Source organism: Musca vetustissima, unplaced genomic scaffold (assembly GCF_032173495.1).
Source record: "Musca vetustissima isolate MV318-11 ecotype Yass unplaced genomic scaffold, APGP_CSIRO_Mvet_v1 utg35390, whole genome shotgun sequence".
NCBI lineage: Eukaryota > Metazoa > Arthropoda > Insecta > Diptera > Muscidae > Musca > Musca vetustissima.
Genome location: NW_026888960.1, coordinates 41,038 through 63,663, shown reverse-complemented (window position 1 = coordinate 63,663; position 22,626 = coordinate 41,038). Strand labels below are relative to the sequence as shown.

At 35.7% G+C, this 22,626-nt stretch overlaps 1 protein-coding gene across 1 annotated transcript in view; it reads right to left on the bottom strand.

Annotated features, from left to right (window-relative positions):
• Positions 1-239: 239 nt before the first annotated feature.
• LOC133336748 (transient receptor potential-gamma protein) overlaps positions 240-22,626 on the bottom strand; it is a 39,541-nt gene continuing 17,154 nt past the window's right edge. The window contains exons 2-18 of the mRNA XM_061545029.1: positions 15,368-15,597; positions 14,995-15,125; positions 11,954-12,191; positions 11,747-11,889; positions 11,490-11,679; positions 11,231-11,413; positions 11,051-11,162; positions 6,003-6,125; positions 5,788-5,946; positions 5,315-5,723; positions 5,130-5,246; positions 4,868-5,063; positions 4,615-4,809; positions 3,020-3,245; positions 2,273-2,959; positions 1,915-2,033; positions 240-482 (exon numbers count right to left, since the gene is read on the bottom strand). Of these exons, the coding sequence (XP_061401013.1) occupies positions 240-482; positions 1,915-2,033; positions 2,273-2,959; positions 3,020-3,245; positions 4,615-4,809; positions 4,868-5,063; positions 5,130-5,246; positions 5,315-5,723; positions 5,788-5,946; positions 6,003-6,125; positions 11,051-11,162; positions 11,231-11,413; positions 11,490-11,679; positions 11,747-11,889; positions 11,954-12,191; positions 14,995-15,107 (3,453 nt within the window). The 5' untranslated portion in view covers positions 15,108-15,125; positions 15,368-15,597. The remainder of the gene's footprint in view (positions 483-1,914; positions 2,034-2,272; positions 2,960-3,019; positions 3,246-4,614; positions 4,810-4,867; positions 5,064-5,129; positions 5,247-5,314; positions 5,724-5,787; positions 5,947-6,002; positions 6,126-11,050; positions 11,163-11,230; positions 11,414-11,489; positions 11,680-11,746; positions 11,890-11,953; positions 12,192-14,994; positions 15,126-15,367; positions 15,598-22,626) is intronic.

Below are 22,626 nucleotides of genomic sequence, written 5' to 3'. Positions count from 1 at the left end.
ATCATCGGGGATGCTGTCAAAACATTTTGAACTTCGATACAAAAAATGATTTGTAAACAAAATTCTCTTTGTTTGTCTTCTCCATTTACTGAAAACATGACCTAGCGTTCGTGTGCTTTGTTTTGAAAATCCAATTAATAATCACTACCCTGCAAAGAGGGAGGGAGAGGTCAAGTGGGCATCCTCTCATCGCCGATTTCATGTCATGTCATACACACTCGCACACAGGTGTTACCATTTTAATGGATCACACCCGTTGAAGCACCACTACTGCCACTGATTAATGGTTCGCGCGAATTTACGGATGTATTCGACGGATCCAAATGTTGTTTTTCACTGGCCAGCGTAAATTCCGTTGAAGTTTCCACTGAGTCATGTTGACTTTGGGTCTGTTCATGGCGTCTCGGTTTCGCTACATTTGCGGCATCTTTGTTTTGAGCAGTTCCATCGGAGGCCGGATAGCTGGAGACACGTTTTAATGCCTTTTATAGGTTGAGTGGGGGCAGGAGAAGAAGAAAATAATAAACAATTAATTTAAGTATTCAATATTAATAATAATTGGGAACAAAAATCAAATTCAAAATCAATAAACATGCAGACATGCAGGCAAAAAATTCTAGAGAATCAAAAACAAAAACACAAAAGTGCAGCAAATTTTATAAAAAACGAAAAGGGGACAATTTTTCCCAAAGGATTTTTTTAGAGAATTTAGATATTGAAGGTTGAAAAACCGGTAAAATAATCCCTAATAAATGTAGGCCTCCGATGAACCCTTAAAATATTCCTTAATAAATGTAGGCCTCCGATGAACCCTTAAAATATTCCTTAATAAATGTAGGCCTCCGATGAACCCTTAAAATATTCCTTAATAAATGTAGGCCACCGATGAACCCTTAAAATATTCCTTAATAAATGTAGGCCTCCGATGAACCCTTAAAATATTCCTTAATAAATCCACGCCTCCTATAGACCCCTAAAAATATACCTTAATAAATGTAGGTCTCCGATGAACCCTTAAAATACTCCTTAATAAATGTAGGTCTCCGATGAACCCTTAAAATATTCCTTAATAAATGTAGGTCTCCGATGAACCCTTAAAATACTCCTTAATAAATGTAGGTCTCCGATGAACCCTTAAAATATTCCTTAATAAATCCACGCCTATGGAGCTCAGGATGACCTTAAAATATTCCTTAATAAGTCCACGCCTCAGAAGCTCAGGATGACCTTAAAATATTCCTTAATAAATCCACGCCTCCTATAGGCCCCTAAAAATATTCCTTAATAAATCCACGCCTCCTATAGGCCCCTAAAAATATTCCTTAATAAATCCACGCCTCCTATAGGCCCCTAAAAATATTCCTTAATAAATCCACGCCTCCTATAGGCCCCTAAAAATATTCCTTAATAAATCCACGCCTCAGTTGGCCCTTGAAAAATATTCCTTAATAAATCCACGCCTCAGTTGGCCCTTGAAAAATATTCCTTAATAAATCCACGCCTCAGTTGGCCCTTAAAAAATATTCCTTAATAAATCCACGCCTCAGTTGGCCCTTGAAAAATATTCTTTAATAAATCCACGCCTCCTATAGGCCCCTAAAAATATTTCTTAATAAATCCAAAATCTGAATTAAACTTAACGGTACCTTACACTAATTAACCAAAATGTTAGGTTAGGTTTACGAGGATTTTTTTGTGGGAAGATAAAGGTGCTGGTGGTAGTAGTAAGACGTGCTTTGTTTGGAAATAAACTTTGGTTAGCTTTATTATTAATTTTTTTTCAATATTATTTTCAAATCTTTGTTGTATTGGTAGTAGTGGTGATGGTGGTGGTTGCAGTACAAAATAAATTTCGTGGATTTAAAATCAAAGGAACACAGAAAAAATCTGTTATCAGGTACAAATATACAAAACCTTATCGTTTAATAGATCCGCAGCATTCGAAGTCGATATGGATTCGGTAACGGGGCAAATATTTTTACTCGATGAGAATTTCTTGCGTTTCTTTTTTAAAGCGGCAATAGCGGTAAGACCTAAGAAAAGCGACAATTTGCACACAACAATACGACAGAGGTACGCCACAACGAAAGGAAGAAGAAAAATGGAAATTAATTTACATTTACATACCTTCAGGCAAATACAACAACACCTACAACTACTTGGGGCGTTTTAAATTTTTTTGTTAGTTATCCTTTTTTAAAGGATTCAAAAATCAATTTTCCAAAATCAAAAATTCCAAAAAATTTGGGAGAAAAAAATCATTTTCATTTACCCGTTGGTGTGTGAAAGAAATGCGAACCACTGGAATTTCCCGATCCATTCAAGGCCGCTGTCAAGCCACCCAATGTGGGTCCATTAACATTTAAAGGTTTCAAGTGGTCTTTGCGTATGGTGGGCAGTCCCGCCGCCATTGGTGTGGGATAGTTCGGTGTTGCCGTTGTCGAGTCATTCGAATTACTGCTGTAATAACTTTGGCCATTCTGCGAGTAGGTCACCCGCACCTGGCCATGCACAGGCGAAGATGTTGTCGAAGAATTGCACACAGAGTCCTCCGATTTGGAACGACCCAACATTTTCGAAACATTACCCACCTTGGCTGCTTCGATTAGGGTACCCCATTTCTTTTTGTGACCCGCAATACGTTTATTGTAGGGTTTCAGGGTAGATTTGTTATATTTATTGGCCGACTGCACGGTGTTCACAGTGGATATCAGCGATGGGGGTGGGGACTCCATACTGTTGAAACTATCACTGGCACAGAAGGTAGCCTTCTTTTGCATGAAATTGGGTGTAAACAAATTCGAAAGGGTAGAGGATAGGATGTCATGTTGCTGTTCGAAATTATCCAACGAGGTTGAAAATTCAGCAACGGGTGCCAAAGAGCCGGTGGACCCCGGTGGGGCAATATTGAAACCTTTCATGAGGCGACGCTCCTTTTGGCGATTCTTTTTACCACCTCCTGAGGGGAAAGAACCCAGAATTAATATTTCGAATATTTGAAATACTTCGTAATACTCACCTCCACCCTGTCCTGCCGACACATTTGTATCCATGCCGCTATTTTTCAGTATTTCCACCAATTCGCAGCGGAATGCCGAAATGTCCTGCTTAATCTCATTGACATCATCTTCTGTGACACCTTGGGATTCAGCCTTACGTTGTTCCACGGTGACATAACGTCTCACCAGGTTACGCATGATTTGTTGGTATTTGAAGTCCCGGTCGTTGGCCTGTTGGGCTTTGCGCTGCAACCAAAAACAGAAATTATTACACTGTTTAGAGAACCTATTCTTTAAAAATCCCCGAAACATAATGCCCTTTTAAAATATTTTTAAAAATCACGCCTCTTCTACAGAACCTTGAAAAATATTCTTTAAAAATCACGCCTCTTCTACAGAACCTTGAAAAATATTCTTTAAAAAACCACGCCTCTTCTACAGAACCTTGAAAAATATTCTTTAAAAATCACGCCTCTTCTACAGAACCTTGAAAAATATTCTTTAAAAAACCACGCCTCTTCTACAGAACCTTGAAAAATATTCTTTAAAAAACCACGCCTCTTCTACAGAACCTTGAAAAAATATTCTTTAAAAATCCACGCCTCTTCTACAGAACCTTGAAAAAATATTCTTTAAAAATCCACGCCTCTTCTACAGAACCTTGAAAAAATATTCTTTAAAAATCCACGCCTCTTCTACAGAACCTTGAAAAAATATTCTTTAAAAATCCACGCCTCTTCTACAGAACCTTGAAAAAATATTCTTTAAAAATCCACGCCTCTTCTACAGAACCTTGAAAAAATATTCTTTAAAAATCCACGCCTCTTCTACAGAACCTTGAAAAAATATTCTTTAAAAATCCACGCCTCTTCTACAGAACCTTGAAAAAATATTCTTTAAAAATCCACGCCTCTTCTACAGAACCTTGAAAAAATATTCTTTAAAAATCCACGCCTCTTCTACAGAACCTTGAAAAAATATTCTTTAAAAATCCACGCCTCTTCTACAGAACCTTGAAAAAATATTCTTTAAAAATCCACGCCTCTTCTACAGAACCTTGAAAAAATATTCTTTAAAAATCCACGCCTCTTCTACAGAACCTTGAAAAAATATTCTTTAAAAATCCACGCCTCTTCTACAGAACCTTGAAAAAATATTCTTTAAAAATCCACGCCTCTTCTACAGAACCTTGAAAAAATATTCTTTAAAAATCCACGCCTCTTCTACAGAACCTTGAAAAAATATTCTTTAAAAATCCACGCCTCTTCTACAGAACCTTGAAAAAATATTCTTTAAAAATCCACGCCTCTTCTACAGAACCTTGAAAAAATATTCTTTAAAAATCCACGCCTCTTCTACAGAACCTTGAAAAAATATTCTTTAAAAATCCACGCCTCTTCTACAGAACCTTGAAAAAATATTCTTTAAAAATCCACGCCTCTTCTACAGAACCTTGAAAAAATATTCTTTAAAAATCCACGCCTCTTCTACAGAACCTTGAAAAAATATTCTTTAAAAATCCACGCCTCTTTTACAGAACCTTGACAAAATATTCTTTAAAAATCCACGCCTCTTTTGGACCCTTGAAATAATATTTGTTTAAACATCCGCTTACCCTTATTGTCTTCAAATGCTCCCGTCTTGCTGCCGACGAACCACTACAGAACACCCTTCTGCCCCACTTGAAGGCATACCATATTGACTTGGGTGTTGGTATAATATTAAACGGCGGTGGACAGGTGCCACCCTCCTCAAAATAACTTATCCACAGCTTGGATCGAGCAAACTTCCACTCAACATCGGCACGTTCCTGAAAAATAAATTTCTTAATTAATTCCGATCCAATTTGTATAATCCAAAATACCCACCGATATCAGCTGATACGAATGATTCATCATGGCTATTAGCAAATTCAGCAGTACCACAATATTTATTACCGAATAGGTACCAAACATCAGCATACCCCAAAAACGGGTAAAGATTTTAATGCCATCCAATTCGAAGCTGTCCAAATCGATAAGGCCGAAGACTGCCCAAAATAGGGTTTGGGTTGTCTCGAAGAGGCTGCGGAGAAATAGAAAATAAAAGTTCAGTATAAATTAAGAAGAAATTCCGCTCAACACCACCTACTTGGAAAATCGACGCCACACAATGCAGGCATTCGGATCGGTGGTACCATTCATATTGAGCAGAACATTTGTGGGTGAGACCTCCGGGCATCTTTTCTTCTCCAAGTCGGCATAGTACCTGAGGATAATTTTTTAATTTAATTAATTTTTTTTATAACTCCCTCTCTCTCCCATCCTTCAACTCACCACAGCAACTGATTCAGACCACTCCCAAACGCAAACAATACCAAGACATACAAAAAGAAGAACTTCATAATATCCATGACCATGCGGGACAATGACACTTGCAGTGGACCCAAATGTGGATTAACCGAAAATATATAAACCAATTTGAGGCTACTGAAAATGTTCGCCGCACTAAATAGACCTTCCGATATGAGCATTGGATCCCAGGCATCCCAACGCTCACGCGGTAGATCGGTGGCATGCGGATTCGTGATCATTTCTTTTTGTACTTGAAAAAAGGAAACCACTCTCAAAGCGACAGTGGCCACATAGAGGGAATTCGTTACGAAGTCAATGACATTCCACATGTCATTGAGATATTCTTGCAGACCCACGTCCCACAGCTGTTTCACTTCGCTCCAGATGAGACCTTGAATTAGAAAAAAGGGAATCAATAGGGAAATTATTTCTGTAGAAGGGGTACTCATACTCACCACTAACCCATGCCAATATCAGCCACTCAATAAAGGTGGGTTTAGCTCCCCTCTTCGTGGGCAGTTCTTCCACCTGATGGACCATACTATTTTTACTATCCGACCAGAACCAGCCGCCGATAAAGGTTTCAATACGCTGCGAAGCCAGCATTAATAAAACTGGAAATGAAATGGAATTATTTTCCGATCTATTTTCGAAGCGCTCCATTACTTACATAAAAACGTAAAATATGAGGCACTGTGACAGATAAATTTTATAAAAGGTTTACGCATTGTTTGGCCAACGCTGGAATAGGGCGCCAATATATAGGCCAATGAAAATATGGGAAACATCATACCTGCAAGAAAAACATATTCTTTAAAAAATCCACGCCTTGCCTAGAGCCTTGAAAAAATATTCTTTAAAAAATCCTCGCCTTGCCTAGAGCCTTGAAAAAATATTCTTTAAGAAATCCTCGCCTTGCCTAGAGCCTTGAAAAAATATTCTTTAAAAAATCCACGCCTTGCCTAGAGCCTTGAAAAAATATTCTTTAAAAAATCCACGCCTTGCCTAGAGCCTTGAAAAAATATTCTTTAAAAAATCCACGCCTTTCCTAGAGTCTTGAAAAAATATTCTTTAAAAAATCCACGCCTTGCCTAGAGCCTTGAAAAAATATTCTTTAAAAAATCCACGCCTTGCCTAGAGCCTTGAAAAAATATTCTTTAAAAAATCCACGCCTTGCCTAGAGCCTTGAAAAAATATTCTTTAAAAAATCCACGCCTTGCCTAGAGCCTTGAAAAAATATTCTTTAAAAAATCCACGCCTTGCCTAGAGCCTTGAAAAAATATTCTTTAAAAAATCCACGCCTTGCCTAGAGCCTTGAAAAAATATTCTTTAAAAAATCCACGCCTTGCCTAGAGCCTTGAAAAAATATTCTTTAAAAAATCCACGCCTTGCCTAGAGCCTTGAAAAAATATTCTTTAAAAAATCCACGCCTTGCCTAGAGCCTTGAAAAAATATTCTTTAAAAAATCCACGCCTTGCCTAGAGCCTTGAAAAAATATTCTTTAAAAAATCCACGCCTTGCCTAGAGCCTTGAAAAAATATTCTTTAAAAAATCCACGCCTTGCCTAGAGCCTTGAAAAAATATTCTTTAAAAAATCCACGCCTTGCCTAGAGCCTTGAAAAAATATTCTTTAAAAAATCCACGCCTTGCCTAGAGCCTTGAAAAAATATTCTTTAAAAAATCCACGCCTTGCCTAGAGCCTTGAAAAAATATTCTTTAAAAAATCCACGCCTTGCCTAGAGCCTTGAAAAAATATTCTTTAAAAAATCCACGCCTTGCCTAGAGCCTTGAAAAAATATTCTTTAAAAAATCCACGCCTTGCCTAGAGCCTTGAAAAAATATTCTTTAAAAAATCCACGCCTTGCCTAGAGCCTTGAAAAAATATTCTTTAAAAAATCCACGCCTTGCCTAGAGCCTTGAAAAAATATTCTTTAAAAAATCCACGCCTTGCCTAGAGCCTTGAAAAAATATTCTTTAAAAAATCCACGCCTTGCCTAGAGCCTTGAAAAAATATTCTTTAAAAAATCCACGCCTTGCCTAGAGCCTTGAAAAAATATTCTTTAAAAAATCCACGCCTTGCCTAGAGCCTTGAAAAAATATTCTTTAAAAAATCCACGCCTTGCCTAGAGCCTTGAAAAAATATTCTTTAAAAAATCCACGCCTTGCCTAGAGCCTTGAAAAAATATTCTTTAAAAAATCCACGCCTTGCCTAGAGCCTTGAAAAAATATTCTTTAAAAAATCCACGCCTTGCCTAGAGCCTTGAAAAAATATTCTTTAAAAAATCCACGCCTTGCCTAGAGCCTTGAAAAAATATTCTTTAAAAAATCCACGCCTTGCCTAGAGCCTTGAAAAAATATTCTTTAAAAAATCCACGCCTTGCCTAGAGCCTTGAAAAAATATTCTTTAAAAAATCCACGCCTTGCCTAGAGCCTTGAAAAAATATTCTTTAAAAAATCCACGCCTTGCCTAGAGCCTTGAAAAAATATTCTTTAAAAAATCCACGCCTTGCCTAGAGCCTTGAAAAAATATTCTTTAAAAAATCCACGCCTTGCCTAGAGCCTTGAAAAAATATTCTTTAAAAAATCCACGCCTTGCCTAGAGCCTTGAAAAAATATTCTTTAAAAAATCCACGCCTTGCCTAGAGCCTTGAAAAAATATTCTTTAAAAAATCCACGCCTTGCCTAGAGCCTTGAAAAAATATTCTTTAAAAAATCCACGCCTTGCCTAGAGCCTTGAAAAAATATTCTTTAAAAAATCCACGCCTTGCCTAGAGCCTTGAAAAAATATTCTTTAAAAAATCCACGCCTTGCCTAGAGCCTTGAAAAAATATTCTTTAAAAAATCCACGCCTTGCCTAGAGCCTTGAAAAAATATTCTTTAAAAAATCCACGCCTTGCCTAGAGCCTTGAAAAAATATTCTTTAAAAAATCCACGCCTTGCCTAGAGCCTTGAAAAAATATTCTTTAAAAAATCCACGCCTTGCCTAGAGCCTTGAAAAAATATTCTTTAAAAAATCCACGCCTTGCCTAGAGCCTTGAAAAAATATTCTTTAAAAAATCCACGCCTTGCCTAGAGCCTTGAAAAAATATTCTTTAAAAAATCCACGCCTTGCCTAGAGCCTTGAAAAAATATTCTTTAAAAAATCCACGCCTTGCCTAGAGCCTTGAAAAAATATTCTTTAAAAAATCCACGCCTTGCCTAGAGCCTTGAAAAAATATTCTTTAAAAAATCCACGCCTTGCCTAGAGCCTTGAAAAAATATTCTTTAAAAAATCCACGCCTTGCCTAGAGCCTTGAAAAAATATTCTTTAAAAAATCCACGTCTTGCCTAGAGCCTTGAAAAAAATTCTTTAATAAATCCACGCCTTGTCTAGAGCCTTGAAAAAATATTCTTTAAAAAATCCACGCCTTGCCTAGAGCCTTGAAAAAATATTTTTTAGAAAATCCACGCCTTGCCTAGAGCTTTAAAAAAATATTCTTAAAAAAATCCACGCCTTGCCTAGAGCCTTGAAAAAATATTTTTTAGAAAATCCACGCCTTGCCTAGAGCTTTAAAAAAATATTCTTAAAAAAATCCACGCCTTGCCTAGAGCCTTGAAAAAATATTCTTAAAAAAATCCACGCCTTGCCTAGAGCCTTGAAAAAATATTCTTATAAAAATCCACGCCTTGCCTAGAGCCTTGAAAAAATATTCTTAAAAAAATCCACGCCTTGCCTAGAGCCTTGAAAAAATATTCTTTAAAAAATCCACGCCTTGCCTAGAGCCTTGAAAAAATATTCTTTAAAAAATCCACGCTTTGCCTAGAGCCTTGAAAAAATATTCTTTAAAAAATCCACGCCTTACCTAGAGCCTTGAAAAAATATTCTTTAAAAAATCCACGCCTTGCCTAGAGCCTTGAAAAAATATTCTTTAAAAAATCCACGCCTTGCCTAGAGCCTTGAAAAAATATTCTTTAAAAAATCCACGCCTTGCCTAGAGCCTTGAAAAAATATTCTTTAAAAAATCCACGCCTTGCCTAGAGCCTTGAAAAAATATTCTTTAAAAAATCCACGCCTTGCCTAGAGCCTTGAAAAAATATTCTTTAAAAAATCCACGCCTTGCCTAGAGCCTTGAAAAAATATTCTTTAAAAAATCCACGCCTTGCCTAGAGCCTTGAAAAAATATTCTTTAAAAAATCCACGCCTTGCCTAGAGCCTTGAAAAAATATTCTTTAAAAAATCCACGCCTTGCCTAGAGCCTTGAAAAAATATTCTTTAAAAAATCCACGCCTTGCCTAGAGCCTTGAAAAAATATTCTTTAAAAAATCCACGCCTTGCCTAAATATTGAAAAAATATTCTTTAAAAAATCCACGCCTTGCCTAGAGCCTTGAAAAAATATTCTTTAAAAAATCCACGCCTTGTCTAGAGCCTTTTGGACCCTAGAAAAATATTCTTTAAAAAATCCTTGCCTTGTCTAGAGCTTTTTGGACCCTAGAAAAATATTCTTTAAAAAATCCATGCCTTGTCTAAAGCCTTTTGGACCCTAGAAAAATATTCTTTAAAAAATCCATGCCTTGTCTAAAGCCTTTTGGACCCTAGAAAAATATTCTTTAAAAAATCCACGCCTTGCCTAGAGCCTTGACAAAATATTCTTTAAAAAATCCACGCCTTGTCTAGAGCCTTGAAAAAATATTCTTTAAAAAATCCACGCCTTGTCTAGAGCCTTTTGGACCCTAGAAAAATATTCTTTAAAAAATCCATGCCTTGTCTAAAGCCTTTTGGACCCTAGAAAAATATTCTTTAAAAAATCCTTGCCTTGTCTAGAGCCTTTTGGACCCTAGAAAAATATTCTTTAAAAAATCCATGCCTTGTCTAAAGCCTTTTGGACCCTAGAAAAATATTCTTTAAAAAATCCATGCCTTGTCTAAAGCCTTTTGGACCCTAGAAAAATATTCTTTAAAAAATCCTTGCCTTGTCTAGTGCCTTTTGGACCCTAGAAAAATATTCTTTAAAAATCCATGCCTTGTCTAAAGCCTTTTGGACCCTTGAAAAATATTCCTTAAAAAATCCACGCCTTGTCTAGAGCCTTTTGGGCCCTAGAAAAATATTCTTAAATAAATCCACGCCTCCTGTGGGTTCAAAAGGCTCTAGACAAGGCGTGGATTTTTTAAAGAATATTTTTCTAGGGTCCAAAAGGCTCTAGACAAGGCGTGGATTTATTTAAGAATATTTTTCTAGGGTCCAAAAGTCTCTAGACAAGGCGTGGATTTATTTAAGAATACTTTTCTAGGGTCCAAAAGTCTCTAGACAAGGCGTGGATTTTTTAAAGAATATTTTTCTAGGGTCCAAAAGTCTCTAGACAAGGCGTGGATTTATTTAAGAATATTTTTCTAGGGTCCAAAAGTCTCTAGACAAGGCGTGGATTTTTTAAAGAATATTTTTCTAGGGTCCAAAAGGCTTTAGACAAGGCATGGATTTTTTAAAGAATATTTTTCTAGGGTCCAAAAGGCTTTAGACAAGGCATGGATTTTTTAAAGAATATTTTTCTAGGGTCCAAAAGTCTCTAGACAAGGCGTGGATTTTTTAAAGAATATTTATAAAATACACGCCTTGTCTAGAGCTCTTTGGACCCTTGAAAAATATTCTTTAATAAATCCACGCCTCCTGTGGACCCTTGGAAATTATTTTTTCCTATAGACCCATTGAAAATATATTCTTCAAAAGATCCGCAATTACTCACCTATTCTAATAATATCTAAAGCTTGTAAAGCCATATTTTTGCGGCGAAATCCTGGTAATCCTTCGTACCATATGCTCGCCAGAAGCTGTTGGACATTCGAATGGGCAACAAACTGGAAAAAATCGGATTGCATATACAAATATAACAAATTTGAAAATTAAAGTTCATTCCTGAACTCACCTTCTTTTGTCTTAATTTAATGGCTAATTTTAAACGATTTAAATGCATCCGTTCGCCATGCTCATAAACTGGACCGGTAGGATCGTGATTTAGTAAAATTTCCAATTCATGAGAGGTGCGGGTGTGATCTAATAAAGCGGTGGCAAAATCCTGGCATTGTTTGCGTAATTCCTGATATTCATTCTGGAGGAATAATATAAAAAATAAATAAAAATATTACTTCCATGGAAGTTATGGACCTGACCCTCCGACCTCTTACCTTAAATTCATGTTCTAAAAAACTCAATCTTCTCAATTCCCACGATAGCTCAAATGCAGTTAAAATAGGATCCTTTGAGGACAAGGCAATTAAACTAGGGCTGGCCAGAGCACGATAGGCATTTATGCGGGAGCGTGAGTGGCGCAAGGAATCCTCCTGGCGGGATTGAACACATTCATCACAGCCGCAGCTAGGAGAGGAGAAAAAGAAATATTTTCAAAATTCTTGCAAACAATGACCCTCCTTCAAAAATTTACCGCACATCATGAGGCATTGGCAGTACAGCACCACGATCTAATAGAATTTTAATGATCTCATAATTGTCACGATGTGCCGCCAAGATCAGTGGTGTTATGTCCGGTGTAAAGGTGGACGTTTCCTCGGGTGATGATTCCCAACTCTGTGTAATATTTTAATATGTTCAATTATTTAAAAAAGGTATTGTTTCCGAATCCATTACTTACATGATTCCCTTCTATTGTAAATGTGACATGCTCATGATCCAGCAGTACCTCTACCGCCTCCACAAATTCTTCAGATATGGAATGTAATAAAGCATCTTTAGTATCGACATTGTAGCTTATCAGCAGCTCTACCATCTCAAGATTTTCATTATCAATGGCCATTAGCAGGGCTGTCCGTCCCAATGGATCCACACAGTTTATGTTAATGTAATCGGTGTCTTGGGACTTTTGTAACATTCTGGGGGAAAAATAATAGTTTTTGAAATAATATCATAAAAAAGCAAGAATAGTCCCTCTGTAAACATTAATAAAAATTAAAAAAAAATACTTCAAAAATAAAACAACAATTTCCGCCATTCCTAACATTTTATACCCATCGCCAGGAGGTGAACATTCACATTACCTAAAATCTATCGGAACATATCGGAACTATGCCATGTTAATTTATTACTAAGAGGAAACAAAATAACTACCCTCAGACACTTACAAGGTTAGAAATTGGACTAGTACCTTGAACATACCGAACAAGACCCATGACGATTTTGGACGATCTTGTCTGAAATCCCCTATATACCAAAAATCTTGGTTACCGTTATATACAAAAACGATTGGTACATTGATAAAGCTTGGTATGGCAGATTTTCCACTCAAAGAGAAATATATAAATTTTCTGAAAATATAAACAACATTTGGATCTTAAAATTCCAAATATTGGGGTGTTCCTTTATACGGGGCCTATACCAAAGATTCTAGGAGTAGTAGCAATGTATGTATAAAACTTCAAAGCTCTATTATTAATTTTGTGATTTCAATAGACGGAAATAAATATATAGGAGGGCTATTATACATTTTTGGGACTAATAGTGAAATTTCGTATATCAATGCATGAGGGTATTCTCCATTCATACATGCGCTCCAAGTAATTGCCAAAACTATTTATCCACTCTGATTAAGACATCACCAAAACATTGATTTTGGACGCTTTAACAGCTTCTGCTGGCGACGTGATGCCGCAGAATTGGCCGTCTGCTTTGTTCAAGCGGAAAAGTTGCCACATGATCAGTTCTGATTTTTTTTAAATCCAGGATTCCAAAAAAATATTCCTCCTAATCAACGTGGTACAGGGTATTATGTCTTTGTGCATATGTTTGTAACTGGCAAAAGGAAACGAGATAGGCCCATGGTTCCTTTTGAGAATATGCATAGAATCACTTTCTGAGTCGATTTATGCACGTCCGGCTGATCGCCCGTCTGTTGATGTTAAATTGTAAACAAAGTACGGGTCGCATTTATCATCCGATTTGGATGAAATTTGCCATAGGGCGAGCTCTATTGAAATAGGGAAAAATCGGTTCAGATTTAGATATAGCTCCCATATATATATATTCGTCCGATTTAATGTAAACGGTCGCTATATATCTTTCGATATGCACGAAATTTGGCACAACCTAATGATTTAGGTCTACAATGGTGTGTGTTAAGTTTCCTGAAAATCGGTTCAGATTTAGATATAGCTCCCGTATATATTTTCGTCCGATTTTATGTAAATAGTGCACCGAAGTCCATATATATTTTTCGATTTGCACGAAATTTGGCACAGCGTACTGAATTAAGCCTAGAATGATGAGTGGCGAGTTTCGGGAAAATCGGTTCAGATTTAGATATAGCTCCCATATACAATTTCGTCCGATTTAAGGCAAATGGTGCACCAAAGTCCCTATATATTCTTCGATTTGCACGAAATTTGGCACAGCGAACGGAATTAAGCCTAGAATGATGTGTGTTAAGTTTCGTGAAAATCGGTTCAGATTTTGATATAGCTCCCATATGTATTTTCGATTTGCACGAAATTTGGCACATCGTACTGAATTGTGTCTAGAGTGATGTGTGCTATGTTTCATGAAAATCCGTTCAGATTTAGATATAGCTCCCATATATATTGTCGTCCGATTTAATGTTAATGGTGCACCAAGTACCCTATATATTCTTTGATTTGCACGAAATTTGGCACATCATACCGAATTTACTTTAGAACAATGTGTGCTAAGTTTCGTTGAAATCGATTCAGATTTAGATATAGCTCCCATATACACTTTCGTCCGATTTAAGGTAGATAGTGCACCAAAGTCCCTAAATATCTTACGATTTGCATGAAATTTGGCACATCATACTGAATTAAGCATAGAATGATGTGCGTTAAGTTTCCTGAAAATCGGTTCAGATTTAGATATAGCTTCCATATACATTTTCGTCCGATTTAAGACAAATGGTGCACGAAAGTCCCAATATATTCTTCGATTTGCACGAAATTTGGCATAGCGTACTGAATTAAGAGTAGAACGATGTGTGTTAAGTTTCGTGAAAATCGGTTCAGATTTAGATATAGCTCCCATATATATTTTCGTCTGATTTATAGTAAATGGTGCACCAAAGTCCCTAAATATCTACCGATTTGTTCGAAATTTGGCACAGCGAACGGAATTAAGCCTAGAATGATGAGTGGTTAGTTTCGGGAAAATCAGTTCAGATTTAGATATAGCTCCCATATACATTTTCGTCCGATTTAAGGCAAATGGTGCACCAAAGTCCCTACATATTCTTCGACTTGCTCGAAATTTGGCACAGCGAACGGAATTAAGCCTAGAATGATGAGTGGTGAGTTTCGGGAAAATCAGTTCAGATTTAGATATAGCTACCATATATATATTTTCGTCCGATTTAAGGCAAATAGTGCACCAAAGTCCCTAAATATCTTTCGATTTGCATGAAATTTGGCACAGCGTACTGAATTGAGTCTAGACTGATGTGTGGTAAGTTTCGGAAAAATCGGTTCATTTATAGATATATATATATATGGTGCACCAAACTCCTAATGATTGTCGATTAACACCAATGACGTTGTTACTTTTTTTTTCAATTGGTGCAAATGCTGCCATAGCTTCCATATAATATATTTTTTAAATCCTCTTTAAAAAGATTTCAAAAAAAATTGTCTCTATTTTATGTTTTCCTAACTTCCATTTTTTGTTTCGCTTACTGACCTTCGGGTGCCAGCCATATCACCTCGTTCCACGGCCAATAAAAATTTCTTCTCCTCCAATGTCAATTGGCGTATTTCCTGATGAGGTCGTATGATGTTCTCCTCCTCCATCATGCCGTGAATGCTGTGGCGCTGGAAATAATAAAAACACATTTAAATTGAAACAGCAGCAACAACAACAACAAAACTCTTCTTAGACATGAAGGTCGGTCAGTCAGTCAGAACAGATGTAGTAGCTTTGGTGTTTGTACAGCTTCGCTATTTTCACGCACGCTCTACACAAACACACACACACTACGACATACAGACAGTTACTTGCCATGAATCAAAGACCGCGAGACCTAGCAGTGGAGCTCGCATCCAACAAAACTTACCTTGACCTTTTTAGCCGGTTCTATTTGTACACTAATATGACCCGTACTATCGGTGGCATTGGATTTCTTTTCGGTATCTGAGCCATTGCCGCCAGTTGCACTGCCACCACCATCACTGCCGCCGCCACCGCTGCCATTGGCATCATTGCCATTTTTGATTTTATTTAGAATGGGGGCCAGAACAGATTTCCTGCGTGCCGGGCTGACAAAATGTAACTTTTTTCCTTCGTCTGAAAAGAGAAGGGGAGAAAAATGGAGGGATAAGATAAAGTAATATCTGCGATTTAGAGATAGAAGAGGAGATAAATGGAAATTGAATATGCCAAATACACACACACACCCCCTTCATCTAGTTGATGTGCATTTAAATGCAGTTCTTCTATAAAAAAAAATCTGACATGGTCCAAGGATAATACCTAGGATCTTGCGAATGATGTGGAGGCATGTTCGGGTGACTGCTTGATTTCAAATATTAAAAATGGAGTTGTTGTTGTGATTATTATCATCATGCCATTGATTATGTTCTTGTCGAAGTTGATGATACGAATTGCATGCTGCGGATGACATGCTTCCTCATCATCATCATAATGATGATGATTATCCTGATGATGACGATGATGACTTTCTGATTGAATGGCGTAAAATTACATTAAATTATGCTGATTCACTGCGAATTCGATTAGATTGGAAATATGTATGTGAATATGGAGAATAAAAAAACAACTATGATTTATTTTCAACAAATATGAAACATTGCTCGATTTGTCATCGCTCAAGGTTTTCCAGTGTATATGGGGATGCATTGGAAAAAGCCACTTAATTTTCCATCAAAACAGACAATTTGGAGGGCATCCAAATTGAACAAAAACTGAATTCCCATATTAACTCGTAATTGTCATGAATTTAGAACCTGTTCTTGTCTAGAATATATTCTTTAATAAATCCACGCCTTGCCTAGAGCCTTGAAAAAATATTCTTTAATAAATACACGCCTTGCCTGGAGCCTTGAAAATATATTCTTTAATAAATCCACGCCTTGCCTAGAGCCTTGAAAAAATATTCTTTAATAAATCCACGCCTTGCCTAGAGCCTTGAAAAAATATTCTTTAATAAATCCACGCCTTGCCTAGAGCCTTGAAAAAATATTCTTTAATAAATCCACGCCTTGCCTAGAGCCTTGAAAAAATATTCTTTAATAAATCCACGCCTTGCCTAGAGCCTTGAAAAAATATTCTTTAATAAATCCACGCCTTGCCTAGAGCCTTGAAAAAATATTCTTTAATAAATCCACGCCTTGCCTAGAGCCTTGAAAAAATATTCTTTAATAAATCCACGCCTTGCCTAGAGCCTTGAAAAAATATTCTTTAATAAATCCACGCCTTGCCTAGAGCCTTGAAAAAATATTCTTTAATAAATCCACGCCTTGCCTAGAGCCTTGAAAAAATATTCTTTAATAAATCCACGCCTTGCCTAGAGCCTTGAAAAAATATTCTTTAATAAATCCACGCCTTGCCTAGAGCCTTGAAAAAATATTCTTTAATAAATCCACGCCTTGCCTAGAGCCTTGAAAAAATATTCTTTAATAAATCCACGCCTTGCCTAGAGCCTTGAAAAAATATTCTTTAATAAATCCACGCCTTGCCTAGAGCCTTGAAAAAATATTCTTTAATAAATCCACGCCTTGCCTAGAGCCTTGAAAAAATATTCTTTAATAAATCCACGCCTTGCCTAGAGCCTTGAAAAAATATTCTTTAATAAATCCACGCCTTGCCTAGAGCCTTGAAAAAATATTCTTTAATAAATCCACGCCTTGCCTAGAGCCTTGAAAAAATATTCTTTAATAAATCCACGCCTTGCCTAGAGCCTTGAAAAAATATTCTTTAATAAATCCACGCCTTGCCTAGAGCCTTGAAAAAATATTCTTTAATAAATCCACGCCTTGCCTAGAGCCTTGAAAAAATATTCTTTAATAAATCCACGCCTTGCCTAGAGCCTTGAAAAAATATTCTTTAATAAATCCACGCCTTGCCTAGAGCCTTGAAAAAATATTCTTTAATAAATCCACGCCTTGCCTAGAGCCTTGAAAAAATATTCTTTAATAAATCCACGCCTTGCCTAGAGCCTTGAAAAAATATTCTTTAATAAATCCACGCCTTGCCTAGAGCCTTGAAAAAATATTCTTTAATAAATCCACGCCTTGCCTAGAGCCTTGAAAAAATATTCTTTAATAAATCCACGCCTTGCCTAGAGCCTTGAAAAAATATTCTTTAATAAATCCACGCCTTGCCTAGAGCCTTGAAAAAATATTCTTTAATAAATCCACGCCTTGCCTAGAGCCTTGAAAAAATATTCTTTAATAAATCCACGCCTTGCCTAGAGCCTTGAAAAAATATTCTTTAATAAATCCACGCCTTGCCTAGAGCCTTGAAAAAATATTCTTTAATAAATCCACGCCTTGCCTAGAGCCTTGAAAAAATATTCTTTAATAAATCCACGCCTTGCCTAGAGCCTTGAAAAAATATTCTTTAATAAATCCACGCCTTGCCTAGAGCCTTGAAAAAATATTCTGTAATAAATCCACGCCTTGCCTAGGTCTTGAAAAAATATTCTGTAATAAATCCACGCCTTGCCTAGGTCTTGAAAAAATATTCTGTAATAAATCCACGCCTTGCCTAGGCCTTGAAAAAATATTCTGTAATAAATCCACGCCTTGCCTAGGTCTTGAAAAAATATTCTTTAATAAATCCACGCCTTGCCTAGAGCCTTGAAAAAATATTCTTTAATAAATCCACGCCTTGCCTAGAGCCTTGAAAAAATATTCTTTAATAAATCCACGCCTTGCCTAGAGCCTTGAAAAAATATTCTTTAATAAATCCACGCCTTGCCTAGAGCCTTGAAAAAATATTCTTTAATAAATCCACGCCTTGCCTAGAGCCTTGAAAAAATATTCTTTAATAAATCCACGCCTTGCCTAGAGCCTTGAAAAAATATTCTTTAATAAATCCACGCCTTGCCTAGAGCCTTGAAAAAATATTCTTTAAAAAATCCACGCCTCTTTTGTAGAGGCTTGAAAAAATATTCTTTAAAAAATCCACGCCTCTTTTGTAGAGGCTTGAAAAAATATTCTTTAAAAAATCCACGCCTCTTTTGTAGAGGCTTGAAAAAATTCTTTAAAAAATCCACGCCTCTTTAAAAAATCCACGCCTCTTTTGTAGAGGCTTGAAAAAATATTCTTTAAAAAATCCACGCCTCTTTTGTAGAGGCTTGAAAAAATATTCTTTAAAAAATCCACGCCTCTTTTGTAGAGGCTTGAAAAAATATTCTTTAAAAAATCCACGCCTCTTTTGTAGAGGCTTGAAAAAATATTCTTTAAAAAATCCACGCCTCTTTTGTAGAGGCTTGAAAAAATATTCTTTAAAAAATCCACGCCTCTTTTGTAGAGGCTTGAAAAAATATTCTTTAAAAAATCCACGCCTCTTTTGTAGAGGCTAGGCTTGAAAAAATATTCTTTAAAAAATCCACGCCTCTTTTGTAGAGGCTTGAAAAAATATTCTTTAAAAAATCCACGCCTCTTTTGTAGAGGCTTGAAAAAATATTCTTTAAAAAATCCACGCCTCTTTTGTAGAGGCTTGAAAAAATATTCTTTAAAAAATCCACGCCTCTTTTGTAGAGGCTTGAAAAAATATTCTTTAAAAAATCCACGCCTCTTTTGTAGAGGCTTGAAAAAATATTCTTTAAAAAATCCACGCCTCTTTTGTAGAGGCTTGAAAAAATATTCTTTAAAAAATCCACGCCTCCTTGATAGACCCTTGAAAAATATTCTTTAAAAAATCCACGCCTCTTTTGTAGAGCCTTGAAAAAATATTCTTTAAAAAATCCACGCCTCTTTTGTAGAGGCTTGAAAAAATATTCTTTAAAAAATCCACGCCTCTTTTGTAGAGGCTTGAAAAAATATTCTTTAAAAAATCCACGCCTCTTTTGTAGAGGCTTGTATTCTTTAAAAAATCCACGAGCCTTGAAAAAATATTCTTTAATAAATCCACGCCTCTTTTGTAGAGCCTTGAAAAAATATTCTTTAATAAATCCACGCCTCTTTTGTAGAGTCTTGAAAAAATATTCTTTAATAAATCCACGCCTCTTTTGTAGAGTCTTGAAAAAATATTCTTTAATAAATCCACGCCTCTTTTGTAGAGTCTTGAAAAAATATTCTTTAATAAATCCACGCCTCTTTTGTAGAGGCTTGAAAAAATATTCTTTAAAAAATCCACGCCTCTTTTGTAGAGGCTTGAAAAAATATTCTTTAAAAAATCCACGCCTCTTTTGTAGAGCCTTGAAAAAATATTCTTTAATAAATCCACGCCTCTTTTTGTAGAGCCTTGAAAAACTATTCTTTAATAAATCCACGCCTCTTTTGTAGAGCCTTGAAAAATATTCTTTAAAAAATCCACGCCTCTTTTGTAGAGGCTTGAAAAAATATTCTTTAAAAAATCCACGCCTCTTTTGTAGAGCCTTGAAAAAATATTCTTTAAAAAATCCACGCCTCTTTTGTAGAGCCTTGAAAAAATCCACGCCTCTTTTGTAGAGCCTTGAAAAAATATTCTTTAAAAAATCCACGCCTCTTTTTGTAGAGCCTTGAAAAAATATTCTTTAATAAAAAATCCACGCCTCTTTTTGTAGAGCCTTGAAAAAATATTCTTTAAAAAATCCACGCCTCTTTTGTAGAGCCTTGAAAAAATATTCTTTAAAAAATCCACGCCTCTTTTGTGGAGCCTTGAAAAAATATTCTTTAAAAAATCCACGCCTCTTTTGTAGAGCCTTGAAAAAATATTCTTTAAAAATCCACGCCTCTTTTTTATTCTTTAAAAAATCCACGCCTCTTTTGTAGAGCCTTGAAAAAATATTCTTTAAAAAATCCACGCCTCTTTTGTAGAGCCTTGAAAAAATATTCTTTAAAAAATCCACGCCTCTTTTGTAGAGCCTTGAAAAAATATTCTTTAAAAAATCCACGCCTCTTTTGTAGAGCCTTGAAAAAATATTCTTTAAAAAATCCACGCCTCTTTTGTAGAGCCTTGAAAAAATATTCTTTAAAAAATCCACGCCTCTTTTGTAGAGCCTTGAAAAAATATTCTTTAAAAAATCCACGCCTCTTTTGTAGAGCCTTGAAAAAATATTCTTTAAAAAATCCACGCCTCTTTTGTAGAGCCTTGAAAAAATATTCTTTAAAAAATCCACGCCTCTTTTGTAGAGCCTTGAAAAAATATTCTTTAAAAAATCCACGCCTCTTTTGTAGAGCCTTGAAAAAATATTCTTTAAAAAATCCACGCCTCTTTTGTAGAGCCTTGAAAAAATATTCTTTAAAAAATCCACGCCTCTTTTGTAGAGCCTTGAAAAAATATTCTTTAAAAAATCCACGCCTCTTTTGTAGAGCCTTGAAAAAATATTCTTTAAAAATCCACGCCTCTTTTTGACCCTTGAAAAAATATTCTTTAAAAAATCCACGCCTCTTTTGTAGACCCTTGAAAAAATATTCTTTAAAAATCCACGCCTCTTTTTGTAGAGCCTTGAAAAAATATTCTTTAAAAATCCACGCCTCTTTTGTAGAGGCTTGAAAAAATATTCTTTAAAAAATCCACGCCTCTTTTGTAGAGGCTTGAAAAAATATTCTTTAAAAAATCCACGCCTCTTTTGTAGAGCCTTGAAAAACTAAAAAATCCACGCCTCTTTTTGTAGAGCCTTAAAAAACTATTCTTTAATAAATCCACGCCTCTTTTGTAGAGCCTTAAAAAACTATTCTTTAATAAATCCACGCCTCTTTTGTAGAGCCTTGAAAAAATATTCTTTAAAAAATCCACGCCTCTTTTGTAGAGCCTTGAAAAAATATTCTTTAATAAATCCACGCCTCTTTTTGTAGAGCCTTGAAGAACTATTCTTTAATAAATCCACGCCTCTTTTGTAGAGCCTTGAAAAACTATTCTTTAATAAATCCACGCCTCTTTTTGTAGAGCCTTGAAGAACTATTCTTTAATAAATCCACGCCTCTTTTGTAGAGGCTTGAAAAAATATTCTTTAAAAAATCCACGCCTCTTTTGTAGAGCCTTGAAAAACTATTCTTTAATAAATCCACGCCTCTTTTGTAGAGCCTTGAAAAACTATTCTTTAATAAATCCACGCCTCTTTTTGTAGAGCCTTGAAGAACTATTCTTTAATAAATCCACGCCTCTTTTGTAGAGCCTTGAAAAACTATTCTTTAATAAGCCTTGAAAAACTATTCTTTAAAAAATCCACGCCTCTTTTGTAGAGCCTTGAAAAAATAGTCTTTAATAAATCCACGCCTCTTTTGTAGAGCCTTGAAAAAATATTCTTTAATATTTTGTAGAGCCTTGCAAATTTAAGAAGAATATTTCCTATCCAATACTCCTTTGATTCTGCGACCAATATTTCATCGCAATTGCTTCCATGACTTTATATTAATTTTCCTACGTAAATAAATTCCCCTGGGCCTTTCATCGAATTATATTTTTTTATTTTTGTCATCACAAAATACACCCAAGGTGGTCATAAATAAATAAATAAATTAAAACTATTAGAAAATTCCATTGACAAATTTAGTAGCTACTTATTGTGGTGTATAAATTATTAATTTCTACACATTTGACTTTATGCGTTCCGAGGTGTGTCTGTGTGTGCGGCAAAATATTATTTTCCCCAGAAAAGAAGACATTTCACATCCATTAAAAAAGTCCCCTGATAAATCTTTACAAAATAACCACAACTGAACAAAAATTTCCTCGAACGCAATTGTCCCACAATGAGTTGCATTGTGCAGACCCACTTAACCTCCTCCTCCGCGCACACCAACCTACACAACAGCTTCAGAACATTTCAAGGAATGAGTACGTCTCGAATTTTGAAGAGGTGTGTGTGCGTGTGTGTGAGTGGATGCGTGTGATGAAAGGGGTTAATAAATAATAAAATAAAAAGGGAGAGGACGGAGGAATGCATGAAAAGTGGTATCGTGAGTATTTTGGAAAATATTGAAAATCTGGGTCAATTGTTGCATTTTTGCATAAATTAAAAACAAACCAAAATAAAAACAACAACAGAAAAAATGGAAAATAATTTTATGTCGAGTATTTTAACTACAAAATGAAAAGGGTATACGGGGTTTGGGACGATAAATAATAAAATGGATTTATTAAAGGGTATTTTTCCAAGGGTCTACAAAAGAAAAGTGGATTTTTGTTGAGTCGATTTACGAA